Source organism: Nelumbo nucifera, chromosome 1 (assembly GCF_055504915.1).
Source record: "Nelumbo nucifera cultivar China Antique chromosome 1, China Antique-T2T, whole genome shotgun sequence".
In the NCBI taxonomy this organism is placed as follows: Eukaryota; Viridiplantae; Streptophyta; class Magnoliopsida; order Proteales; family Nelumbonaceae; genus Nelumbo; species Nelumbo nucifera.
This window is the reverse complement of record NC_142649.1, coordinates 62,067,538-62,091,469: the sequence shown is the minus strand read 5'-3', so window position 1 is coordinate 62,091,469 and position 23,932 is coordinate 62,067,538. Positions and strand designations below refer to the sequence as shown.

Below are 23,932 nucleotides of genomic sequence, written 5' to 3'. Positions count from 1 at the left end.
AACTCCACCAATGGAGTTTCACACCGAACTGTTTGAAAAAAAGTGAGCATTGAAAATGTGTCTATCGATGTAAAAGTTATATTGATTTTATCGATATAGTTTTTACATTGACAATTGGTGTAAAACTTTACTATAAGTGATGTTTTACATCGATTTACGATGTAAACTAAACTTCCATCTAAATGCCTACAAAATTGAGCCGTTGATGACTTCTACACTGCATTCAAACGCCGATAAAACCAAACCGAAAGTAATGTTTTACATCAATAATGTTTAATACTGCAAACAAACACAACCTTAGCTTTTCAGCCTTTTGGCTATCTTCTTCGTCCTCATACTTGTCATTCACAGACCCACCATTCTCCAAACCTTAGTGGCGTTCTTCACTTTGCTTTCGAGGTACACAAACCATCCTCATCGAATAGGCTTACACTAGGCAAAAAAACTTAGGCCTGATTTAAACTAGGTTGGACTTGGGTTAAGGTATATATATATATATACAGACTATGCCCGGTCTGACCAAACCCGAATTGTATTGGGTTAAGCTCGGTTGGGCCTGGGTTGGAACCCGACCCAACACACCGGAGCAGCACTCCACCAGTCGTCCCAAACTACTACTATTTTTACGGAAGAAAGCGAGAGGACAGTTGTAGTAAGCGAAGTATGGCTTCGTCGTCGGGCAGCGGCTTGACATTCAAGCTGCACCCGTTGGTGATCGTGAACATATCAGACCACTATACGCGAGTGAAGTCCCAGGCACAGCCTCCTCACAGTAGCAGCAATGGAGGCTGGTCGCCGCCTCCTCAACCGCCAAGGGTATTTGGCTGTGTGATCGGAATCCAGCGAGGTAGAACGGTCGAGATACTCAACAGCTTCGAGCTCCTTTACGACCCTTCCACCGAGTCCCTCGACCGATCCTTTCTCGAGAAGAAGCAAGAGCTCTGTAAGTGTTCATTCGATACTAGACACGCTTTGAATTGAACGGGAAGTGACGTGTCTTGGATTTATTTGATATGGTTGTTTGTGGGTTTTCTTTATTTTGAGTTTTTGATATCGGTTTTCTTGTTTTTAATCAATGTTTTTCGTGTTCATAATTATGAGAATTGGAAAACTTTTGTCATCCCACTATTTAAAATTCAACGTTTCTAAGGTTTATGTGATCTGCACGTCTGTGGGTTCTCTTTTTTATTCTTCATCACTTTTTTTGTGGATTCTATTAATTATAAGAATTTGGATGTTTTTCTTTCTGTTTCATTACTGAGTAAAAGCTGATATTTCGTGGGCCTAATTTGATCTGGAATGTCATAGGTTTTCTTTTTTTTTTTTCATCTTTTTTATCAATATTATGTGGGGTTTCTTAATTATTGTTAGGTGTTTAGGGCTTGGGGTTTAATGTTGGGTGATTCATGGTCTAGGGTTTGCTGTTTTCAACGTTAAATTGACTTTTATGTGAATGTACTAGATAAGAAGGTATTTCCAAATTTCTATATTCTTGGTTGGTATTCCACGGGAAGTGATGTACAGGAGTCGGACATGCATATCCACAAAGCTGTAAGTTTCAAATCTTCTTCAACTACAATCGTGATGTGGATTTATCCTTTTTTATTGCAAGATGAATTCATTCGGTTCCCCTTTATACTGGCTCCTTTTATAGCGTCATATCTTATTTATTGTGAGCTATGGTCGTTTTAGCCAGTATAAAAGGAGGCTGCCTTTTTTTGTTTTTTGTTTTTTTGTATTGGTAACAAGTAAATCCGAAAACGTAGGTTTTCATTGCAGCTGTCTTTTTTGTAAGGTAACCTGTGAAAGAGATAAAATGGGAGTTAGTTGACATTGGATTTTTCATTTTGCTTCATAAGGAGTGATTTTTTTTTTTTTTAAAGGGAGCATATCTGGATAAGTAAGTGGCAGAAATAATAGAATTATAGAAAGGAAAATGGGTATGCTTCAGGTGAAAATTCTCTTTGGAAGACTTTGAATCCAGAATGTTGCATTAGGCTGTGTGGCAACATGACACAACTAGGTTTCATGACATCACCTCACTGTTTAGAAATCTAGATGAATTCCTTGTGAAGAGAAAGAAGAAGAAGATGAAGAGTTTCAGCAGTAGGGAAGAAAAGAGAAGAAAGAAAGAGTAGGATGTCAACCAAAATTGAATTAGGTTTGGCCGCCAACCCCTCATTATATTTTATACTTAACTTAAAAGAATAAGAGATTACAAGAATGCCCTTAGTAGGGTGGCTAGTAAAGTAGCTGAATAGTCACAACTTAAAAATACAAGCTAATGGGTCTAAAGCCCAACAACTTCCTAACTTAACAACTTAAAAAATAAGAGCTAAATAACTGGGCCCAATAACTAGAAATCGGCCCAACTCAACACTTCTCCTCAAGTTGGGAGTAAATGTCACACATTCCCAATTTGTGTAGATCATTTTCTAGCTTGTTCCTTTCAACACCTTTTGTGAAAACATCAGCAAACTGCAGATCATAAGCAATGTATGGGAGACAAACTTCCCCAGAAGTCACCCTTTCTCTGATGAAATGTCTATCCACTTCAATGTGCTTTGTTCGGTCATGCTGAACTGGGTTATGGGCAATGTTGATTGCTACCTGGTTATCACAGTATAGCATCATAGGTTCTTCTGCCTGTACACCAATCTCTCTTAATAGGGAACGGATTCAGAGAAGTTCTGAAACTCCATGTGCCATGGCCCTGTATTCAACTTCAGCACTTGGTCTTGCCACCACTGTCTGTTTCTTACTCTTCCACGAGACAAGGTTACCCCCAACAAGGGTGCATACTCCTGAAGTAGATCTCCTGTCATCAAGGCATCCTGCCCAATCTGCATCTGTGTAAGCCTCTAGTTTCAACTATCCATGATCGGCAAACAATATGCCTCTGCCCGGGTGTCCCTTCAGATAAGCAAGAATCCTGTCAACAGCCTCTCAATGTTGGACTCGTGGAGCATGCATATATTGACTTACCACACTTACTGCATAGGAAATGTCTAGTCTTGTTATGCACAAGTATAGCAACCGCCCCACAAGTCTCTGATATCTCCTAGTGTCCTTTACTGGCTCACCTTCTGATGCATTAATTTTGTGATTCTGATCAATAGGAGTATTGATTGCCTTTGTTCCAAGCTTCCCTGTTTCTTGTAGAAAATCCAAGACATACTTCCTTTGAGAGATAAAAATTCCATGTTTTGATCTTGCAACTTCAATGCCTAAGAAATATCTAATATTCCAAGATCCTTAATTTCAAAGTTTCTGTGTAGATTCTTCTTCAGACAATCAATCTCACTTAGGTCATTCCCTGTGACAACAATATCATCCACATAAACAATTAGGACTGACACCAAGGATCTCCTTCGCTTCACAAACAAGGTATGGTCAGATTGAGTCTGAGTGTAGCCAAAAGCAACAAAGGCTTTCCTGAACTTGTCAAACCATGTTCTAGGAGATTGCTTTAAGCCATAAAGTGACTTCTTAAATCTGCATACCTTTCCCTTTTCAGCATCACTGTAGAAACCAGTAGGAATATCTATACACTTCTTCTTGCAAATCTTCATTTAAGAAAGCATTCTTTACATCAAGATGAAATAGGGGCTAAGAGTATGTGGCAACAAGAAAAAGAAGTATCCGAATAGAGGTCATCTTTGCAACTGGTGCAAAGGTCTCTAAGTAATCAATGCCATAGGTCTGTGTATACCCTTTTGCAACAAGTCTGGCCTTATACCTTTCTATACTTCCATCTGCATTATATTTGACTATGTAAACCTATCTGCATCCAACAGTCTCCTTTCCCTCTGGTAGGTCCACAATCTCACATGTCTGATTTTTAATTAAAGCTTCCATCTCTTCCTGCATAGCTATCTTCCATTTAGGTTTGGAGAGATCACTGACACCCTTGGGTATAGACACGGAGTCAAGAGAGGAAAGAAAAGCTCGGTAGGAAGGAGAAAGTCCACTGTAGGATACGTACTGTGAAATACAATGAGCAGTACACTTTCTCTTCCCTTTTCTAAGAGTAATAGGAAGGGGTCCAGGTTATCTGTAATGGGGTTAGTAGAATCAATGAGAACTGAAACAGTGGGGGGATCAAGAGGAATACTTGAATTCGTATCAGCTGAATCTAGAGTCTCCAAGGAACCGAAAGGAAGTGATGTGAGTTCTGCTGCAGTGGAATCAACCTCCTTGTTAATTCTCTGTCGTGAGTAACGCTGAGAAGCAGGACGCAAGGGAGGTGGTAAGGTAGGTGACATAGGAGGAGGCACAGGAGTAGACATAGGAATTGGAACTGGAAGAGGGATAAACTGCTCACTCACTTCCTCAAAACACTCCCCTTGAGAAGGATTCTTCGAGAAAAAGTATGTGGATTCAAAAAAGGTGACATCCATAGTAACATACCGACTTTCAGAGATTGGATCATAGCAGCAGTACCCTTTCTGATTTTCTGCATATCCAAGGAAGACACACTTCTTTGCCTTCGGATCAAGCTTTGAACGGTGAGGACCAAGAATATGTGCAAAGAAAACACACCCAAACACTTTGAGAGGAATATGAAACATCTCCCCCTCAGGAAAAAAGGAGACTGAATGGGGTGCTGAATCCAAGTATACGGGAGGGTACCCTGTTAATAAAAAATACTGATGTGAGAACTGCATCACCCCGAAACCGAACAGGAACTGTAGATGCGATCATCATGCTTCTTGCAATCTCAACAATGTGTCTGTTCTTCCTTTCTGCAACACCATTCTGCTGTGAACTGTAGAAACAACTGCTCTGATGGACAACACCATATTTTAACAAATATGAAGCAAGGTGTTTTTCAAAATATTCCCTGTCATTGTTTGATCTGAACACCTTTATTCGTGTTCCAAACTGTATTAGCACCATCTGATGAAATTGCCTTACCAAGGATGGTACCTCATCTCGGGATCTCATCAAGTAAATCCAAGAATATCGAGAGAAATCATCCACAAATAAGAGAAAATGTCGATAACTACCCATAGAAGGAACATGATAAGGTCCCTACACATCAGAATGAATAACATCAAAAGGAGATGAACATATTTTATTACTAGCTTTAAAGGAATGTCTACAATGCTTTCCAAGTTGACAACCTTCACACTTAAGACTTGACAAACTAACAAACTCAAATAGCTTTGAAAACAAAAGACTCAAAGAAGAAAAAGGCAAATGACCTAAACGATTATGCCAAAGCATAATCTAAATCACCATCCCCGCTGACATGATGACTCTGATGAAGAGGAAACACATCCAGGAGGTAGATTCCATTCACTTCACGACTACTCCCAATCGTCCTCTTTGAATCCAGATCCTGCAAGATACAATGACCAAGCGAAAAAATTACTGAACAGTTCAGGTTCTTAATCAAACAACTAACAGATAATAGATTAGTACTCAATCTGGGAACATGAAGGACAGAGTGAAGGAAAATGGAATCACTAATCTTGACAGACCCCTTCCCAGCAATGGGAACATGAGATCCATCAGTTATGGAGACCCTGTCTCTGCTAGAACAGAGCTGGTAAGAAGAAAAAATAGTGGAACTATGAGTCATATGCTCTGAGGCTCCAAAATCCATAATCCAAAGAGGTCCCTCCTTACCTGAAGTAGAAACATAATTTGTAGTGGCATGTGAACTACTTGTGTGAGCAAAGGAAGTAGAGTGTACTCCACCAGAACCACTTGTACTTGGCTGTCCACCTGTTGCTGAACTAGAACTGGTTGTATCCCGCTGGTTCAGAAACTACCCATACCTTTCAAGTTTGGCCCTTACTGCAGCAGCTGCAACAGACTCCAGAGTAGCTACAGTAGGAGGGGCCGGAATGTCACCAGTGATTGCCATGTGAGCATTTCCCTTCTTATTTTTGAGTCTATTCGGCACAATATGAGGATGAAGCTTCCAACAAGTATCTCTTCTGTGTTTAGGTTTCTTATAATAGTCACAAATCAAATCCCTTTTGTCTTCCTTCTTGATTTCACTGCCACCTCGGTCTCCACTTTGTTTAGGTCTCACAGTGCTAACCATGGCTGTTTGATCAAACCCATAATTTTTCATCATCACATTTCTCCTGCTCTCTTCCCTTGACACAAAGGCATATGCCTGGGAGAGAGTAACACTGTCATTGGAAAGAATGTGCTATCTTGTAGTATCATATTCGGGGTTAAGGCCAACAAGAAATTCAAACACCCTATACTTCTCTAGGAGCTTCTGGTAGGCAGCTGCATCCTTAGTGGTTTTCCAAACAATTGTCTCCAAATGGTTAATCTCCTGCCACAGGGTTTTAAGGGCTGAGAAGTAAACAACAATAGGTCTATCTCCCTGCCTTGTAGCAATAATTTGATTTCTCAATTGATAAGTCATAGCAACATTCTCCCTTTGTGAATAGGATTTTGCAACCCCATCCCATATTTCCTTAATTGTATTTTCCCACAAAAAGTTTTTACTTATATGGGGCAGCATGGAATTACACAGCCAAGTCATCACCATATAGTTCTCCTGTACCTACCGGGAGCTGTTAGTTTCGAGTTTCACTTCTTCACCAGTGATATACCCTAACTTCCTACGAGCACCAATGGCCATCTTGTAGATTGTGACCATTCTAAGTAATTTGAACCATCCAACTTAACTGTAGTAATGATCCCAACTCCAAAAAGGTCTCCAACACCTCCTCCCATTGGTCTCATTTCACTCCCGGGCTTGTTTTCAACTCCATTACCCTCCATACCTCTCAAAAAGGAGATAGAAGATTACTGTAATATGCAAGAATATCAAATAAATCACTTTTGGTACCAACGACACCCTTCTGGTGCCCTAGATGGTCCTCCCACAAAAGATTCATTTTCTGTGGGATGGGAGAAGAGAGAGAAGAGGCAGCCGCTCTCTCCAGAAACCTCAAAATCAGGCAGGACTTGAACTGTCCCCTATAGAAAACTCCAAGGAACCCTAAAAAATTAGGGCGCCACGTCCTAGGTCAAAACTGAAGAGTCCAACAGAAACAGGACTCTCCCCCTTTCTCTAGGTTTTCTGATTTTGATCGGAAACCCTAGACCAGCTATAGGGCAAAACAGATCCACCAAAAAATCCAAAAACTGGGCTTACCTGAGATCTTTGATCAGCCTCTTAAATCACCATGCCGACGCCCAACCAAACACTTGGAATCGTAATAGCCCATTCCAATTCTGATTCCAGACCCCTATTCCTGTGAACCAAATGGGGCCTTATCTACTTTCACAAAGAGCCACTTGGAATGCTGAGTAGGGGTGAGTTAGCACTGCATTAAAATGTGTGTACTTGGTGAGGCGGTCAACGATTACAATAATGACAGATTTCCCCACTGATGTTGGAAGACCGGAAATGAAGTCCATGGATATGTCTTCCCAGCCAAAAATCAGCTATGGCTGCCTCTCCATTTAGCTTTTCTACTTAAGAGAATAAAAGGTATACACCGTCTAATATGCCCTTAATAGGGTGGTTACTGTCAACAACTTAAAGAGCCACACTAAACTAATGGGCCTTGGGGCCAACAATGCTAACTAAATAAAATAAACAAGTGACAGAATGACAATGAATCCTCAACACTCCCCCTCAAGTTGGGAGTAGATGTCACACATTCCCAACTTGTGTAGGTCATGTTCAAGCTTTCTCTTTGTAACTCCCTTGGTATGGACATCAACCAACTACGAGTTAGAAAAAACATATGGTAATCAAACTTCCCTTGATGTTATCCTCTCTCTTATGAAGTGTCTATTGACTTCAATATGCTTCGTCCTATCATGCTGAACTGGATTATGGGCAATGTTGATTGCGACTTGATTATTACACTATAACATCATAGATTCCTCGGCAACAATTCCAAGTTCACCAAACAAGGACTTGATCCAAAGAAGTTCTGAGACACCATGTGCCATAGCCCTATCTTCTGCTTCTTCACTTGATTTAGCTACAACTGAATGGTTTTGCTCTTCCATGAGACCATTTTGCCCCCTACTATGGTGCAAACCTCTGATGTAGACCTCATGTCATCCAAGCATCTTGCTCAATTTGCATCCATATAGGTCTCTAGTTTCAAGTGTCCATGATCAGTAAACAATCCTCTATCGGGGTGTTTCTTCAGATATGCGAGAATCCTATCATTGGCTGCCCAGTGTTGAGTTTGAGGAGCATGCATGTACTGGTTAAAACATTGGCAACATAAAAGATATTTGGACGGGTCATACACAAATACAAAAGATGGCCCACCAACCTTTGATACCTACCTACATCCTTCACTAGCGCACCATATGAGGCATTAATCCTGTGGTTTTGATCAATAAGAGTATCAGCTGGTTTGACTCGAGGGGCTTGGTACAAAGCCGACTCGTAGAATAAGGAATGCAAGATGTTTTACATCACGTTAGCTATTTGAAGTAATGCAATTGAGGAAAAAAAGAGATTGTGGTTTTTACATGCTTTAAAATGTTTTATATGTTTGATTTTATTTTTAAATTTTCATTTGAATGTGCTTTACATGTTTATGTATTTTAATTTTAGGTAATAGGTTTTTTAAAACATTTATTTTAAGATTTAAGTTTATATTTTTATTAATATTATGTTTAATATTTTTTCAATTTTTTGGCATTTCTTGAATTTTCTGACTTTTTTTATTTTTGGCATTTTTGTATTTTTGCGCCTTGCAAAAAGGAGCGTGCCTTGCCTTGTGCCTCGGGCGCAATTGCCCCTTGCTTTTTTAAAACACTGAGTTTCCCATGTGCATCAATGGCCATCTTGGCTGATTTTGCCCATTCCGAATAGTTTGTACCATATAATTTAACTATAGTGATAATTCCAAATCCCAAAGGACCACTGAAAACTCCCACACCCAATCCTAGGTCTCTGGTTGATTGCTGTTCAACACCACTGCCCTCCGTACTATCTCAAAAACTTAAAACAGTAAAATGCAAAGAAATACCTCCTGGATTAGATCAATCCCACTTAGACAGTCAAAAAGATCTCCTGGAAACAAAAAAAAACTTACCTGGAGAGAATACTCCTTTCTTAGGAAGAAATAGAAATAGGAGAAGAGGCTGTCGATCTCATTAGGAGCTCTAAAACCAGCCAGAAACAGAACTACTGCTTATATGATGCCTCAAGAAACCTAGAAAACACTGAGCGCCCAACTCCAGGTAAAAAATAAAGAGTACTGTGACTAGGACTCTTCCTCTCACTCGAGTTCTTCCTGATTTTGGTGTCAAATCACAGATCACCCTCCTGATGATTGAATCCTATAAAAAATTCCAAGGACTGGCCCATCCTTTATCAAGCGATCAGCCCTTTTACTTCTCCATGTCGTTGGCTGATCTAGGGCTGCATGAGAAACTCCAAAAAAGGTCTAAAAGATGCTCTGATATCAAGTAGGAAACAGCAACAACAAAAACAATAAAGAAAGAAGAGAAAGAAGAGAAAGAAGAGAGAAGAAAGTGGTTTGTGTTAGAAGAGGAAGAGAAAGATGAGAGAATGAGAAAAGAAGCAAAAATCAGTTATGGCTGCCTCTCCCTTTAGCTTTTATACTCAAGAGAATAAAAACTATACAATGTCTGGTATGCCCTTAATAGGGCAGCTACTATCAACAACTTAAACCAGCAACTTAAAAAGCTACTAAAATAATGGGCCTTAGGCCCAACCGTCCAACAAGGTCCAACAATGCTAACTATATAAAATAAACAAGTAATAGTGAATTCTCAACAGTAATGAAAGCCAAACTTGTCTGTTTAACACCTTCAGGGTCAGGGGTTAGACCTTGAAGATGGATGTCAACACCATCAACCATGAAGTCCATTGTAAGCCTACTCCAATCACATATCATTGGACCTCTACTGCAACCATTCTATTCCCAACACATTAGCTGCTCCACTAAAATCAAGTGGGTGTATGTTCACTAGGAATTTGTGTGATTGGATTTTCAGTCTTTGAGACTAAGGCCTTTACATACACCATTGCAACTAAAGTTGTTATCTTCAGCAACATCAACTGTAAATGGGACAACTCGCTGGCCAGGAAGGCCAAGTTGTTTCACCAAAATGTAGTGAAATTTAAGGTACTCCCACTATCCACAAGAATTGACCCCAGTTTTCCTTGGAGTAAACCTTGATTCTCATAGTTTGGGGTGAAGTGAGCCTAATAAGTGCCTGTAGTGATATCTTAGGGGAGTCCAAGGTATGGTCCCATATTCCCATTTGGTTTCAACTTCAGGTCTAGGATTATTATTTGAATCACCCTCATCTGGGTATGCCCATTGGTTTGTAATAGAAGAATCTGCTAGACCTTGCATTTATGCCCTGATCCAAACTTTTCTAGGCAAATATTACACAGCTTACGTTCCCTATAAGCTTGCATTTTAACCCAACTCAACTTTTGAATTGGTATGGTGGGCTATGCTTTATTGACTACAAGCCCATTATTATTGGTTAAGGGAGGCTTGCCAATATGCTGTCAGTCTTGGGGTTTTGGACCATTTTATAAGTGGGACCCACCAACTTATTAACTTGCCGTAACTGGTCAAGTTATTCCTCCTGAAGTCCAGTGAGTCCTAACTCCTACAACAACCATCACTGTTGATGGTATAAGAGCTTTTGCCTCCAATCAGATTTTGTCCTTAAAGCCACTGATAAAGCATTTGATGAGAGACTTTACTGGTCACCCATGAACACAGTTGGCAAGGTGTTTAAAATCGATCTGATACTCCCTCATAGTTCCAATTTGCTTCAACTTCACTAGATTCTCATCGTAGTCTTCAAATGTTGTAGGGCCGAAGTGAATGAAGAGTGGCTCTGTGAAATTGGCCTAGGTGAGTTGCGGATGGGATCATTGGTGCCATTGGTACCACTCGTTGCGGACCTGGCACTCGTTGCGGACCTGGAATTGAAGCTAATGGCACTCGTTGCGGACCTGGAATTTCATTGAACTAAAAAATAGCACTTGGCTTTGTAGATTGAAGGAGCTGGATCTTTTTTTTTTTTTGATAGATTAAAATTCATTAGAAGCAAAGGATAAAGAATCTATTACAAGCATCCCAGTAGGAGGCGTGAGGTGCAACCTCGCTCATTAATATAGAAACAACATAAAGTTACAAGTGGGCCCAGTACAACTGATCCCTAGTTACTCCTTGCTTAGTTAGAGAATCAACAAAACCATTTTGCCTCCCTTACCACCCATTATATAGTTACATTCATCTTCTGAGTCATCCATTTGAATTTCTTCATTTCATTTCTGTAACACCAAATCATTGAATCTGGGTCTTTTAGCCAACCCACCACCACCTTGGAGTCCCCTTCTATCACCAAATTCTTCGATCCTAACTCTCTTGCAATCTGCACACCTTGTAGGGCTGCATACAATTCTGCCTTTAAGGAGTCTTCGTTCCCCACTAGTCCTGAAAGGAGTGCTCTTAAGTTTCCTTCCTTGTCTCTGATGGGCCCACCTATTCCAACTAGGCCTGGGTTGCCTTGACTACTCCCATTGAAGTTTAGTTTCAGAAATCCTTCAATGGGAGGTGTCTAAGCCATCCTTGCATTAACCTTCTACACTGAGCTAGATGCCACTAAAGGCCAATTCCTCCAAATGTCATCAAATGTGAAACTTTTTAATAGTTCCAAAGTTTGTAGCCAGTGTATAACCCTGGTCATTACACACTCCATAATTTGTTGTTTGCTCCTTTCTTTCTCTTGGAAGATTCTGGCATTTCTCTCTTCCCATAAGGTCCACACCACTACTTCTCTAGTTTTCCTCCACATTACTCTTCCCCTTCTTCTTTGGTAAAGCAAAGGTAGATGGATCAAACAAAAATTTTATCTCCGTTGGCATATTCCACCTGTTCCTAAACAAAGAGAAAAATCAATCCCAGATATTTGTAGCAAATGAACAAGAAATTAGTAAGTGGTAACAAGATTCACCATCAGATTTGCATAGAGTGCACCGATTTGCGGAAATACATAGAAAATGCCTCTTCTTTTGCAAGTAACCTAGAGTGTTAATTTTCCCAAGAGCCACTTCCCAACAAAAGGCCTTAATTTTAGGGGGAATCAGCTGAAACCAAAATTCTTCCAAGGAAAGGATAGAGAGGAAGGGGATTGGAAAAGAGCTTTAAAAAAGGAGGCACAAGAAAAGGAACCTTTAGGGCTTGGGAACCAAACTCTTCTATTTGGAATAGAAAGCTCTAAGTAGACACTATCAAGAAGAAGGAAAAGCTTTGATAGACAAGGTGCTTCCTCATCTCTCAATCCCCTTCAAAACCCAAGATCCCATTTAAGACTCAAAGGCAAAGAAGGAAGAACAAGAAAATTCGAATTGACCTTATTTTTATACAAAGAAATAGAATACAAAGAAGGGAATAAATCCTTTAAAGGCTAGTCAACAAACCAAGTGTCTTCCCAAAGCCGAATTAAATTCCCTGAGCAAACATCATACTTGATATACCTGAGAAACTTAGGGAGGAGCTATGAATTGCTTTCCAAGGTGCTGCCAAGGTAGCTCTACGTGGTACACAAGCATCCCGACCGTTCTTCAATCTACCATGTATTCTTCTTTCTTACATTCCTTAGACCTAAACCACCTTCTTCCTTTCATTTACACACTATCTCCCCAGTTTATTTAGTGGTCCTTTCTAGTCTCTCCCGGATCCCAAAGGAAATCCCTCATAATCTTTTTTCTAATTTCTTTTCTTCTCTTGGTGGAATCCTAAAAACAAAGGAAATAGATGAGTAGGTTAGACAAAGTTGATCTTATCAAGAGTAATCCTACCTCCCAAAGAGATATAACTTCTCTTCCAAGCAGCCAATATCTTTTTACATCTTTCTATAACTGGGTTCCAAAAACTACATTCCTTGGGGTTTGCACCTAGAGGAAGCTCTAGGTAAGTCAAAGGCCAAGGGGTGATATGACATTCTAAGCATTCCACTACCCTATTTAGGACCCTCCATGTTAATCCCTGCTATGCAACGCTTGTCTAAATTGATTTTCAGGTTTGACACTTCTTTAAACTTCTTGATTAAAATTTTCAATCTCTTGACTCTCCTAATGTCTCTCCCTTGACAAAATATTATGATATTGTCTGCAAATTGGAGATGAGTAATTGGAACGTTGTTTGTACCCACTCTCCAACCCCTAAAATCATCTTCCCTTATTGCCTTAGGGAGGAGTCTACTAAAGACATCCGCCACTAAAGTAAAAAAGGAAGGATGAGAGGGGATCACCTTGCCTTAACCCTTTGCAAGCTAGGAAGAAGTCTTTCACTACTCCATTAATAAGGATAGAAAAATGACAAGACCATACACAACCAAGCATCTAGTTGCACCATCTCTCCCCGAACTCCATTGATGCAAAACTTATTTAAAAAATCCCCAGTCCACCATGTCATAGGCCTTTTCCAAGTCCAATTTGCACACAAAACCTTCCTTCCTAGATCTCTTCACTTCCTCTACACATCCATTGGCTATCAGGATTTGATCAACTATTTGTCTTCCTTGAACAAAAGCTCCTTGATATTGACTGATGAGAGAGGGGAGAATTGCTTTGATCCTCAATGATAATACCTTAGCAATTATCTTGTAGACACTAGTCATTGGACTAATGGGTTGAAAATCTTTTAGATGGCTAGCATCAACTTTTTTTGGAATCAAGGCCAAGAAAGTTGCATTAACTCCAGGGCTAACAATATGTGTATTTTAGAATTCCTTAAAGACTTGAAATAAGTCATCTTTCAACACTTCCCAACAATCCTGATAGAAAACAATTGTGAATCCATCTAGGCCCAGTGCTTTAGACTTATTCATGGAGAACACTACCTTTCTTATTTCCTCTTCCTCAAAATCTATTTCTAGCCATTCTAATCCTTCTAAGCTCGATCTATCCTCCAAAGGTCTCCTGTAAAAGGATTTAAAGTGGTCCACAAAAATTTTGGCAATTTCATTTTGACTCGAGATCAACTCTCCATTGATTTCCAACCTAGCCATAAAGTTTTTGCTTCTTCTTCCATTGGCCATCGCATGAAAGAACTTTGTATTCCCATCCCCTTCCTTCATCCATTTATGTCTTGACTTTTGTCTCTAGGATATTTCCTCTTTCTTAAGGACTTCCTCTAACTCTTTCTTTAATTTCCATCTGAATTCCCTCTCTTCCGCATGGAGGTTTCTCTCACTTTCCACATTGTCCAACTTTCAATTTGAGAAATGATAGTCAGTTTCCTTTCTTCTAACCTTCCAAAATGATCCCTATTCCACTCCTTTATTTTAGATCTCAATCTTTGCAATTTCTTATGGAATTTGATTCCCTCCCACCTTATCCCCCTTAAATCCTCCTTCCACCATTCCTCCACTTTCCAAACAAAATCTAGATGCATCAACCACTAGGTCTTTTGCTGCATAAAATGGAAGTCTAGCTTTCCTTGACTCGAACCTTCATTTTTGCTATCCCAGCTTCTTTCTTGTGTCATTTGCTCCCATATGGTCATAACCGTGGCCAGTCTCCTTGATATCCCTAAGATCTATTGCTACTTTATGCAGATCAATCTTGATCTTGTCTACTTGGTCCCCCATCAGATAGGGAGAGAGAGAGAGGGAGGGAGGAAGGGATAGGCAGCCCTTCTAAGTTGAGACCAGGAATCTATCCGATCTAACCGATGAAGAGGGGCACTGGTTATTTGTCCATGAGAATTTGGTACCTAACAGGGGAGGGTCAATCAAATTCTACCTTTGAATATCTTGCCTAGATTCCAAACGGGTTGTAAGAGAAAAAAGGCTCTCCACCTTATCTACAATCTTGAAACAACTGTTATCCCATACGATTGTGATTCCACCTACCAAGTTATTATCTGGACTAAAAATCTAGTCACAAGCCTTAAAACCCCATAAGCTTTTGATCATAGACAAATCCATATTTTGCAATTTTGTTTCTCGAAGCAATAAGATATCTAGATCCCATTTCTTTAATTAGGCACATGCCACCATTCTCGTCCTCACTCCTAGACCCCGAATACCTCAAGAGACATATTTTAGGTTGCTCATCGTTTAGGACAAACTTCTCTCCCTTCCCAACTCTGGGGTGCCACTGCTTTCTCATTGAGGCCCTAATCAGAAAAGTTCCTTTTCATGTTTGCGGTTTTGTTTGCCTTTCTTCATTAATGCTCTTTGCTTTATAGCTACCAACAGGGGAAACTCCCAAAAACTCTCCAAAACCGAGAAGATTGGAGAGTACCTGGGCCGATACCTCCCGTGAACACCTGAACAACAACATTCATTGGGGTGTGATCATGCTTCCAATCTTGTTAATTTATGGTTTCTATTTTTTGGATTCACCATTGCTTGGGGCTCAGTTGTGACAATGGAGTTCTCATTCGGAGTATAGGTTCCTTTTCAGCCAACATTAACTCAAGGATGTTTTGATTCTTAATGAGTTTGGTTTCAAAGGTATGTTCTTGGCCAATGTTGCATGGGATGAGAGCTTAATTTCTCTCCTCTTCTCCTCCATATGCTTTTGCTAAATGAGCCTTTGTGTTTGATCTTCCTTTGGGATATTTTTGGATTTCCATGAGCCTCTAAGCTTCCCCCTTTCTCTATAACTTGCAACACTATGATCGATTGCCTCCATGAGTATTCACCTTTCTCTAGTTGATAGGTGCTTTGCTCCACAAGTATTGTCATTAATGACTTAGTCAAATCCTCATTCTCTTCTACCAAAACTTTCCTTACCTTTACTTGGGACAAGTCCCAATATTTCCTTCTATAGTGTTGGAGTTTCTAAGCCTCTAGAGATTGGCTAAGGTTGATTGTTGGTTTGCTTGGTAGGACCGGAGGATGGTTTGGTCCACCAGTTGGCTTGAATCAGAAAGCTTTTTGACTGGATTTGCAATAGCTTCATTAAGCTCCCCTTCTTTGACAACTAGCTGATTTGCAAGGGTTTTGGATTTGAATTCAAAACTTCCCCTGTATTGATCTGGGCCTCTCATATGTGGCCCTTTCTCCCTTCTAGCTATGGGAGATCTATGGTTTATATTCCTTCTCCTCTGCTCTAGTATAACAGCCTTGCCTCTTTGCAAGTTTCACTTGCACCGTTTCGTGTCAGGTTGGGTAGCTCTATCATCCTCTTGTTCTCTGGTGACCATATCCAACCCTCTTCACTTGGGGCCTCTCTCTTGCATAACCTTCAACCACTCTCTCTGACAGCAACAATCCCACATGGCAGCCCTTTGTTGATATCTACTGCATTTGTTTGTCTAGCAAAGCTTTTATTTTCCAAACTCCCCATATTAGAATTGCCTCCTCATTTGCTTGCCCCTCAAGAGCTAACAAAATGAGCAGAAAGGATGGATTTTAGAAGGTTTTTTAGTGAATGATGAGGGGAACTAGAGTTGATTTTCTTCAATTTGGAGATGATACACTATTTTTTTTTCAAGGTAGCACAGATCTGCTATGCAGTCTTCTTGGTATTTTTAGGTTGTTCAAAGTAGTTTTTGGCAGGAGACAATGGTGGAATGGGTGAAGCGGCTTTGGAAAGCCAATTACTTATCCAGATTGGATAAGATCACTTTGATTAAAAATACATTATCATATTTTCTTTCCTATTTTCTATCATTGCTCCCTATTCTTGCAAAGGTGGCAAGGAATGTGAAAAAACCATGAGACTTTGAAGAGGTTGCAGGGATGAGAACAAGATCCATTTTGTGGCATTGGGGAAATTTATTCTCCATTTGGGGATTAGTAAGATTTAGAGTGGTGAATATGGCCATGCTAGGGAAGTGATATTGAAGAATCAATATTAGAAACAAAGACACTATGAAGGCAAATTACTATGTTGGCTTGTGTAACCATGGCTGAGATCCTAAAGGAGTAACCATGTCCTATGGTTGCTCCTTAGAGTTACAACAGTTAAATCAAAGGGATAAAATGCTGTGTAGGGGAATGTGTGTAAGTTTCTAATTTGATGCTTGGTGTGATGGCAAGCCTTTGAAGGAGTTATACCTAAGTCTATATCCAATGGCTGGTGATAAGGAGGTTGTAATTGGACAAATGTATGAAGTAGTAAGAGGGAAAGTGGTCTAGACACTGAGGTTTAGAAGAAATTTATAGGATGTTAGGATTAGGAATTGGAAAATGTTACAACCCTTTCTTATGGGGACCGAGGGAATCAAAAAGAGATCATCTCATTAAATGGCAGACAATAAGTGGGGACAAGAGATAAAGTGGATTTGTGTAGTGATTTAAAAGGCGCACCTGACTAGGTGCATAGGTGAGGCGAGGTCCCAGGCGGAGTATTTCCAAAAGGCGTGCGCTTGGTGTGCCTTTTCAAAATTTGTGCATTTTTCTGTTTTCTGTTTTTTTTTTTGTGTGTGTGTGTTATTAGCAGCTGGGATAGGAGCATAGAGAACCCCTATGGACTTGTTTTTATGTTATAGCAGCTAGGACCAGAGCGGAGAGAACCCCATTCATTATTCTTAAGAGTTTACATGCTTGAATATGTTTTATATGTTATGCTTGATTTTATTTTAAATATGTTTTACATGTTATGTTTATGTATTTTAATTTGAGATAATATGTATTTTTAAAGCATTTATTTTAAAATTTAAGTTTATATTTTTATTAATAATGTGTTTAATATTTTAATATTTTGCATTTTTTGTTTTTTGAATTTTTTTTGCAATTTCCTGCCTTGCTTCAAAAAGGTGTGCACCTCACCTTGCGCCTTGCACCTCGGGCGCAAATTGACCCTTGTGGTTTTTTGTTTTTTTTTTTTTGTGCCTTTCGCTTTTAAAACAGTGGCTTTGTGTTGGGTAGACTAGTGCAAATAAATCAGGTTTTGTTAGGTAAGTGGTATAGTGGTACCTCCTGGATTAGGATAACTTGTGGCGTAAGATAAGTAGCATTCATGGTTGAGCCTCTTATGGGGTGGCATGTTGGAGTGACCAATACATATGCATTGCCTTGGAAATCCATCTTTGCATTTTCCCCTTAATTTTCCCAACTCATTAGATATGATGTTTTTCATAACAAAGGAGAGATTTAAGAGGATGTTGCCCATTGAATTAGAGTAGGATGGGCAAAATGGATAGGTTCATCCAGGTCTTGTGTGCGAATACCACTTCACCTAAAAGGAAAATACTAAAGTGGTAAGGCCAGTTATGTTGTATGGAGTAGAGTTTTGGGCAGTTAAGAAACAACATGTCCAAAAGATGAGTGTGGTGGAAATGAGAGCTTAGATGGATGAGTGGTAAAACTAGAAGGGAAGGGTTAGAAATGAAGTCATAAAAAGGAGCCTAGGAGTAGCTCCAATAGGTGACAAAGAAGACCATCTACAACACCTGTTAGGAAAGGTAATCAGTTACAAGTTGAAGGGGCTAGAAGAGTTAGGGGCAGACTGAAAAGGGACTTTGTTGGAAGTAATAAGAAATGACTTCAGTGCTCAATAGTTTAAGGATGGGTATGACACTGAACAGAACAACAAAATCCCCCACTTCCACCCTCCATGTTACCAACTCTAGCCCCTCTTGTTGGTGCATCAGCTTCTGCGTTTTCTGTCATTGGTCATTCCCACTACCACCATTATGCCATCGTCACTACTCGTTGGCACCATTATCTATCTTTTGACTCTTGTTGCCATATCATGGTCACACCAGTCACCGTCATAAACACTACACTACATTATTATTGTGACACAGCCTACAAGTGCTTTTACCTGTGTATTAGAATGAGATTGTACCAAGTAGACTGATATACTGCTTGAGTTTGAGTCATAATGGCAATTTCTTGTAAATGAATGGAGTTTATTTAATGTTCTTTTTCGTTACAGTTGATGGATATTAATGAGAGCCCAGTTTATGTTATTCTCAATCCTGCTATCAATCATTCACAAAAGGACCTCCCTGTGACCATCTATGAAAGTGGTATGTGGACTTGCACTATTATTATTATTTTATAGTCTATCCAATAAAACTGATTAAAAATATCTATCCATGCAGGCCTGTTTGAAATGCTGTTTGATGAATCTCTTGTTGAACAAGTTCTTGTTTGTTGAAGCTATTCTCTTTTTCTTATTATTACAAACAGCTTGTGAGATGTGACATTTTGTATTGCATGCTTTTTTTTTTCAAGTCAACCATGAGAATTATCAATGTTATGGAGAAGTTACTAATGTAAACCTGGAAATTATGCAATTTGCTTCTTTTCTCCAGGGTCATGTATGCAAATTGCTTGTGATTAAAATCTACTGTGTTTGGTGGCATCTTTCCCCTATGAATTCAAATTAATGTAATAGGATGATTGCTGGAGGATAATTGATGGATACTTTCTTTGATAGAATTTTGTAGGTATAAAACCAAGCAATTGTTTGTTACTTTGGCCTGGTGGCAAGGGTTTCTGGGTTTGAATTTGCTCCACTAACAAGACAATTGAATTGTGAGGGGGAAGCTGTGGGGCCAGTTTAAGCCCTAATCCAATTTGCTTTTAGGAAAATACCTTGGATGTTCAGCATTTACTAAACAATTCTACTAGCCAGATTGATCCACTACCTTGTTATCATCATTATTGTTTTTGTTGTCATCATCATCATTAAATTGGAAAAAAGTATATCAGTGATACTTTATTTTGGAACTGATACTGACAAATGATCTTTATTTTTAAATGGGAATGGATTGTTGCAACTTAAGAGTTGCATGTAATAGATGGGATTCCTCAGCTGATTTTTGTTCGTTCAAGCTACACTATTGAGGTAAGCCTTTCTCTTCTTGTGGATGTTACTGGTCATATTTTCATTGCAACCTAGTATTTCTGAATTATTTCCTTCATTTTAAGACTGTAGAGGCAGAAAGAATCTCAGTTGATCATGTTGCACATCTTAAACCATCTGATGGAGGATCAGCTGCAACTCAGTGTGAGATTTCTGGTTTAAGTGTCTTTATGTTTCCTATATTTCTGTTTGTGGTGTTCTGTTTATGAAGCAAAACCCTGTGTGTGAAAGTCTGAATTTCATGTTTTCTTTTTTTTTTTTTGTTATTTTGGGTGCAGTGGCTGCGCATCTCACTGGCATTCATAGTTCCATCAAGATGTTGAATAGTAGAATCAGGGTTCTTCATAATTATCTTCTCACCATGCAAAGAGGTACTCTTATTTGACTTTAATATCAATATATAGATGCTGAATGTCATAGGAGTTCGTTGAAATGGCAGGTGATATTCCTTTGGAGGACTCATTATTGAGGCAGGTTTCTAGCCTTCTGAGAAGATTACCAGCAATTGAATCTGGGAAATTTCGAGATGATTTTCAGATGGTCAGTTTCTCTATACCTACAATCAGCAACAGGTCTTGAATTTAATTTGAACTTATTTTTGGTAATTTTGGACTCTTAGATTCAAAACTCATGATGAGAGAAATTCTGGTGATGCATCAGTGCTGCTTATCTGTTCATGTTTTAGTTGACAGTTGGGATTCTAATAGTCACCTTCTCCTTTTTGCAGGAATACAATGACACTCTACTTATTACATACCTGGCCATGTTGACCAATTGTTCGAGGTGCACTATATAGGCTTTATTCCTTTTGTTTTAAGGGAAAATAAATAAAGTTCCTTCTTTTAAATAGTTAAGGGACAATGACCATACAATTATATAACTGAAATTTTTTTTATGGTTTTGCAGCACCATGAATGAGCTGGTCGACAAATTTAACACTGCATATGACAGGCATAGTCGGAGGGGGGGCCGGATGGCTTTTATTTGATGGTTATTCACTTGCTGTGTTAAGGTGGGGTTTCTTTATAGAATCGGTTTCCCTGCTTCTTATAGGCATGGCAGGTAACATTTTGAGAATTATTTTCATTGAAAAGAATGAGAAGGGAAAATAATCTGGATGTAGCACTATGTTTTGTTTAATTATGGTTAATTTTCTCCATTTTCTCTGAGGAGGTTGAGCTTCCCTCGAAGTTCCTGTGTTGGGCAGTAACCCAACACTGGTTTTGATTAAAATCTGTTTTGCAATCAATTTCAAATTATTGCATGCCCATAATTTAATTTCCTAAGAAGATTCTTTAGATATGGATAAAATTTGGAGACAATTTTGGTGGAACAAAAAACATTCCAATTATGGTTTTAAATGTGCTGTTTGGGATGTTTTGTGTGCTCCTAAAATATTTGGGGGTTTGGGCTTTTTTTTTTTTTTTTTGCTAAACTGAGGATATTAACATTGGCTTTATTGCCCAAGCTTGCTGGGAGATTTATTACCTCCCTTGATTCTATATGGGTTAAGTTGCTTAAAACAAGATATGTGATGCACAATGATGAAGTGCCCAAAAAGAGAATTAGATCAGCTTCTAATGCCTGTAAAGCTATAGGGAGTATTTTAAATGAGGTTCCAGAAAGATTTAGCATGCCAAGTTGCTATCAACTCTGATCTAAATATTTGGAATATGCCTTGGGTCTAAAATAATGGCAGCTATTATATGCCAATTGAGCAAAGGAATGTGGGTCCTCCATCAATTGAGCAAATGAATGTGAAAGTGCATGATTTTATTGATCACATCACAGGTGGTTGGATACAGCAGAAAATGTTGAAAAATTTAATGAATCTGTCACAAGGGATACTCATGTTTTGAAAAGCAGACAGAAGGATGAATATATTGGGTAGGAGACAGATATGGGAAATTCACTGTGTAGATATTTTGTTTTAATATTTGGTTGAATATAAGTTCTAAATCAGAGGACTTGTTGAAATGTATAACAGAATTTGGAAATTGATGATCCCTCCAAGATAAAAGCTTTTCTCATGGTGAAAGCCACCCCCATAGGGATTAAGGGGATGTTTGGAACTGTAGCCGTTTTTCAAAAAAAAAAAAAACGGTGCCACGTCGGATCCACATAGGCGTTTCAACAAACGCCCATGTATCTCATTGTTTGGTTCAGCCGATTATTAAAAAATCGGGCATGCCTCGAAAATCGGGACCCCACCGATGCATGTAATGCCAAATTTGGCGTTTCATACATCGGTGAACTGTTTCCCCCAACGGTTGACTGATGTGTATCCTATGTGGTGCTTACCTGTCAGCACATACATGAAAAATGGTAATGAAAATCTCCTTACCAAACAGCATAGTGTTGCCTTCTGTCTACATGGCAGAAGCATTTTTTTGTGAAAAATGGGTCTTGGAAGCAGGGGCGTTTTTTCTTGAAAATCAGTCCCTTAAAGCGTCCAAGCTTCCAAACACCATGTAAGATGTCAAGCCAATGATGGGTTTGTTTTTGATTTTATTGATTACACTGTCCTCTCTACAGAGTAATATAGAAGAGGATGTGTTTCTCTCTTGGATTGCCATAGCTTTTCATTATGTTTGGAGAGCTTGTAATGATTCTTTCTCACCAAGAGAAGTCTGGATTTGATATTATCATGGTTCAAAGTATCAACATGCTCAATATGCAAAAATCGAGTATCAAGCATGTGAAAGCCAATATACTGCTTCTATTTTAAACTTTAACGTGACAGCCTATCCTAGTAATTGATATTGTGGTACAATATTAATATTTGAGCTCTCCTGAAATCATTTTCAGCCTCCTCTAAATGGAAACAATCTATCTCCTCCCATGTCATTTTTTTTTCAAAATCCAGTGTGGAGGTAATGAAGAATAACGAGGAAAGGGCCTATGGTTTTGTAAGATTTACTAATTCAGGAGCTTTTGTTGTTGCTGCTGCAGGTGAACCAAAGAAAGTAAAGCAAGGAATTCTGCAGATGGAGCTAGATGTTATTTTGTCAGCTATACTTCGCGTCGGAGCAGGGTTGGAGGAACTTGTGATATTCAATCAGGTTCCTTGATGTTGATTATGGCGATTGCATTCTTGGGAATGCTTACGTTTTTGGATGACAGTAAGTTTATTATTTCTAGGTTTAACAATATTGCATTTACTTGTATTAATAGAAGGTTTAATTGAGCTGCTCTTGAGTATCTGAGCAGGCATAATGTTTTTTTGATGAGCGTACGTTGTGATGGCATAGTCCAGTAGTTCACCATCCAGGATGGTGAATGATCCTTGTCCTGACGTCTCCTTCTGTTAATATACAAGTTATTTTATTCTAAAAAAGAACCGTGTGAAGTTCTGACCAGTTGGGAACTTTCAACATTGGAAAATGTTCAGACAGCCGATCCAGGCCAACGTTAGTCCCATACTAATAGGGGTGTTCATTGCATGGTCTAGACTATCAAATCGCACCGCACCAAACCGTAGTTGGTGATTTGGTTTGGTTTCGTCTGAGGATTTTCAATTGTAATTTTTTGGTTTAGTTTGTTGTTTTCTTTTTTCTTTTCAATTTTATTAAAATTCATACCAAACAAACCGCATTATTAATGTATGTAATAATATAATATACATGTCTAAACAATTGTAAGTATTTATATATTCATTTAATATCTCATATGTTAACGTTTCAATTTGATATTTGAATTATACTTGTTATTTATGTAGGTATACATGTTACTTTAGCTTTCTAATTGGGTTAAGCCTAATAGAATGACCCAAATTGTATTAGAAATCAAATCAAACCATAATAAAATGGTTTAGTTCAGTTTGATTTGATAATTTTAAACCGTAATTTATTGATTTGGTCTGTGATTTAGAAATCGAAGCAAATTTGACCAAGAAACACCCTTAGTACTAGACAAATTAACAAATGCATATTAATCGGTAAACAAATTGAGAACAAAACACTACATGGATCATCCCTTCAGTTTGAACGGTTAGCAAAAGCAAAGCCTAATTGTATCTAATGTTATTTGCCTAGTTGAAGAAAATATTGATCCATTGGGTATCTTATTAATCGTCACCGTCTCACTCACATTCTTTCTGCTCAGGTTTTTCATTCTTATTTCTTGATCAGAGTTTTCACTCTTTGGAAG

General features: G+C 38.9%; 1 protein-coding gene across 2 annotated transcripts; it reads left to right on the top strand.

Moving 5' to 3' along the window:
* The first annotated feature begins 618 nt into the window (after window positions 1-618).
* LOC104594325 (COP9 signalosome complex subunit 6a-like) lies at window positions 619-23,467 on the top strand. 2 transcript variants are annotated; one of them, XR_016080676.1, is made up of 11 exons: window positions 619-943; window positions 1,463-1,551; window positions 18,848-18,941; window positions 19,704-19,765; window positions 19,849-19,927; window positions 20,062-20,154; window positions 20,223-20,323; window positions 20,511-20,566; window positions 20,690-20,795; window positions 22,736-22,905; window positions 22,994-23,467. XR_016080676.1 is itself a non-coding variant. In XM_010254568.3 (10 exons), exons 1-9 carry the CDS (start codon window positions 664-666, stop codon window positions 20,769-20,771), a joined length of 936 nt encoding a protein of 311 aa, XP_010252870.1. In that variant the 5' UTR covers window positions 619-663; the 3' UTR covers window positions 20,772-20,795; window positions 22,736-23,467. The 2 variants fall into 2 exon arrangements, 1 of the variants encoding a protein (XP_010252870.1); XM_010254568.3 differs by having other exon boundaries at window positions 22,736-23,467.
* The last annotated feature ends 465 nt before the right edge of the window (window positions 23,468-23,932 follow it).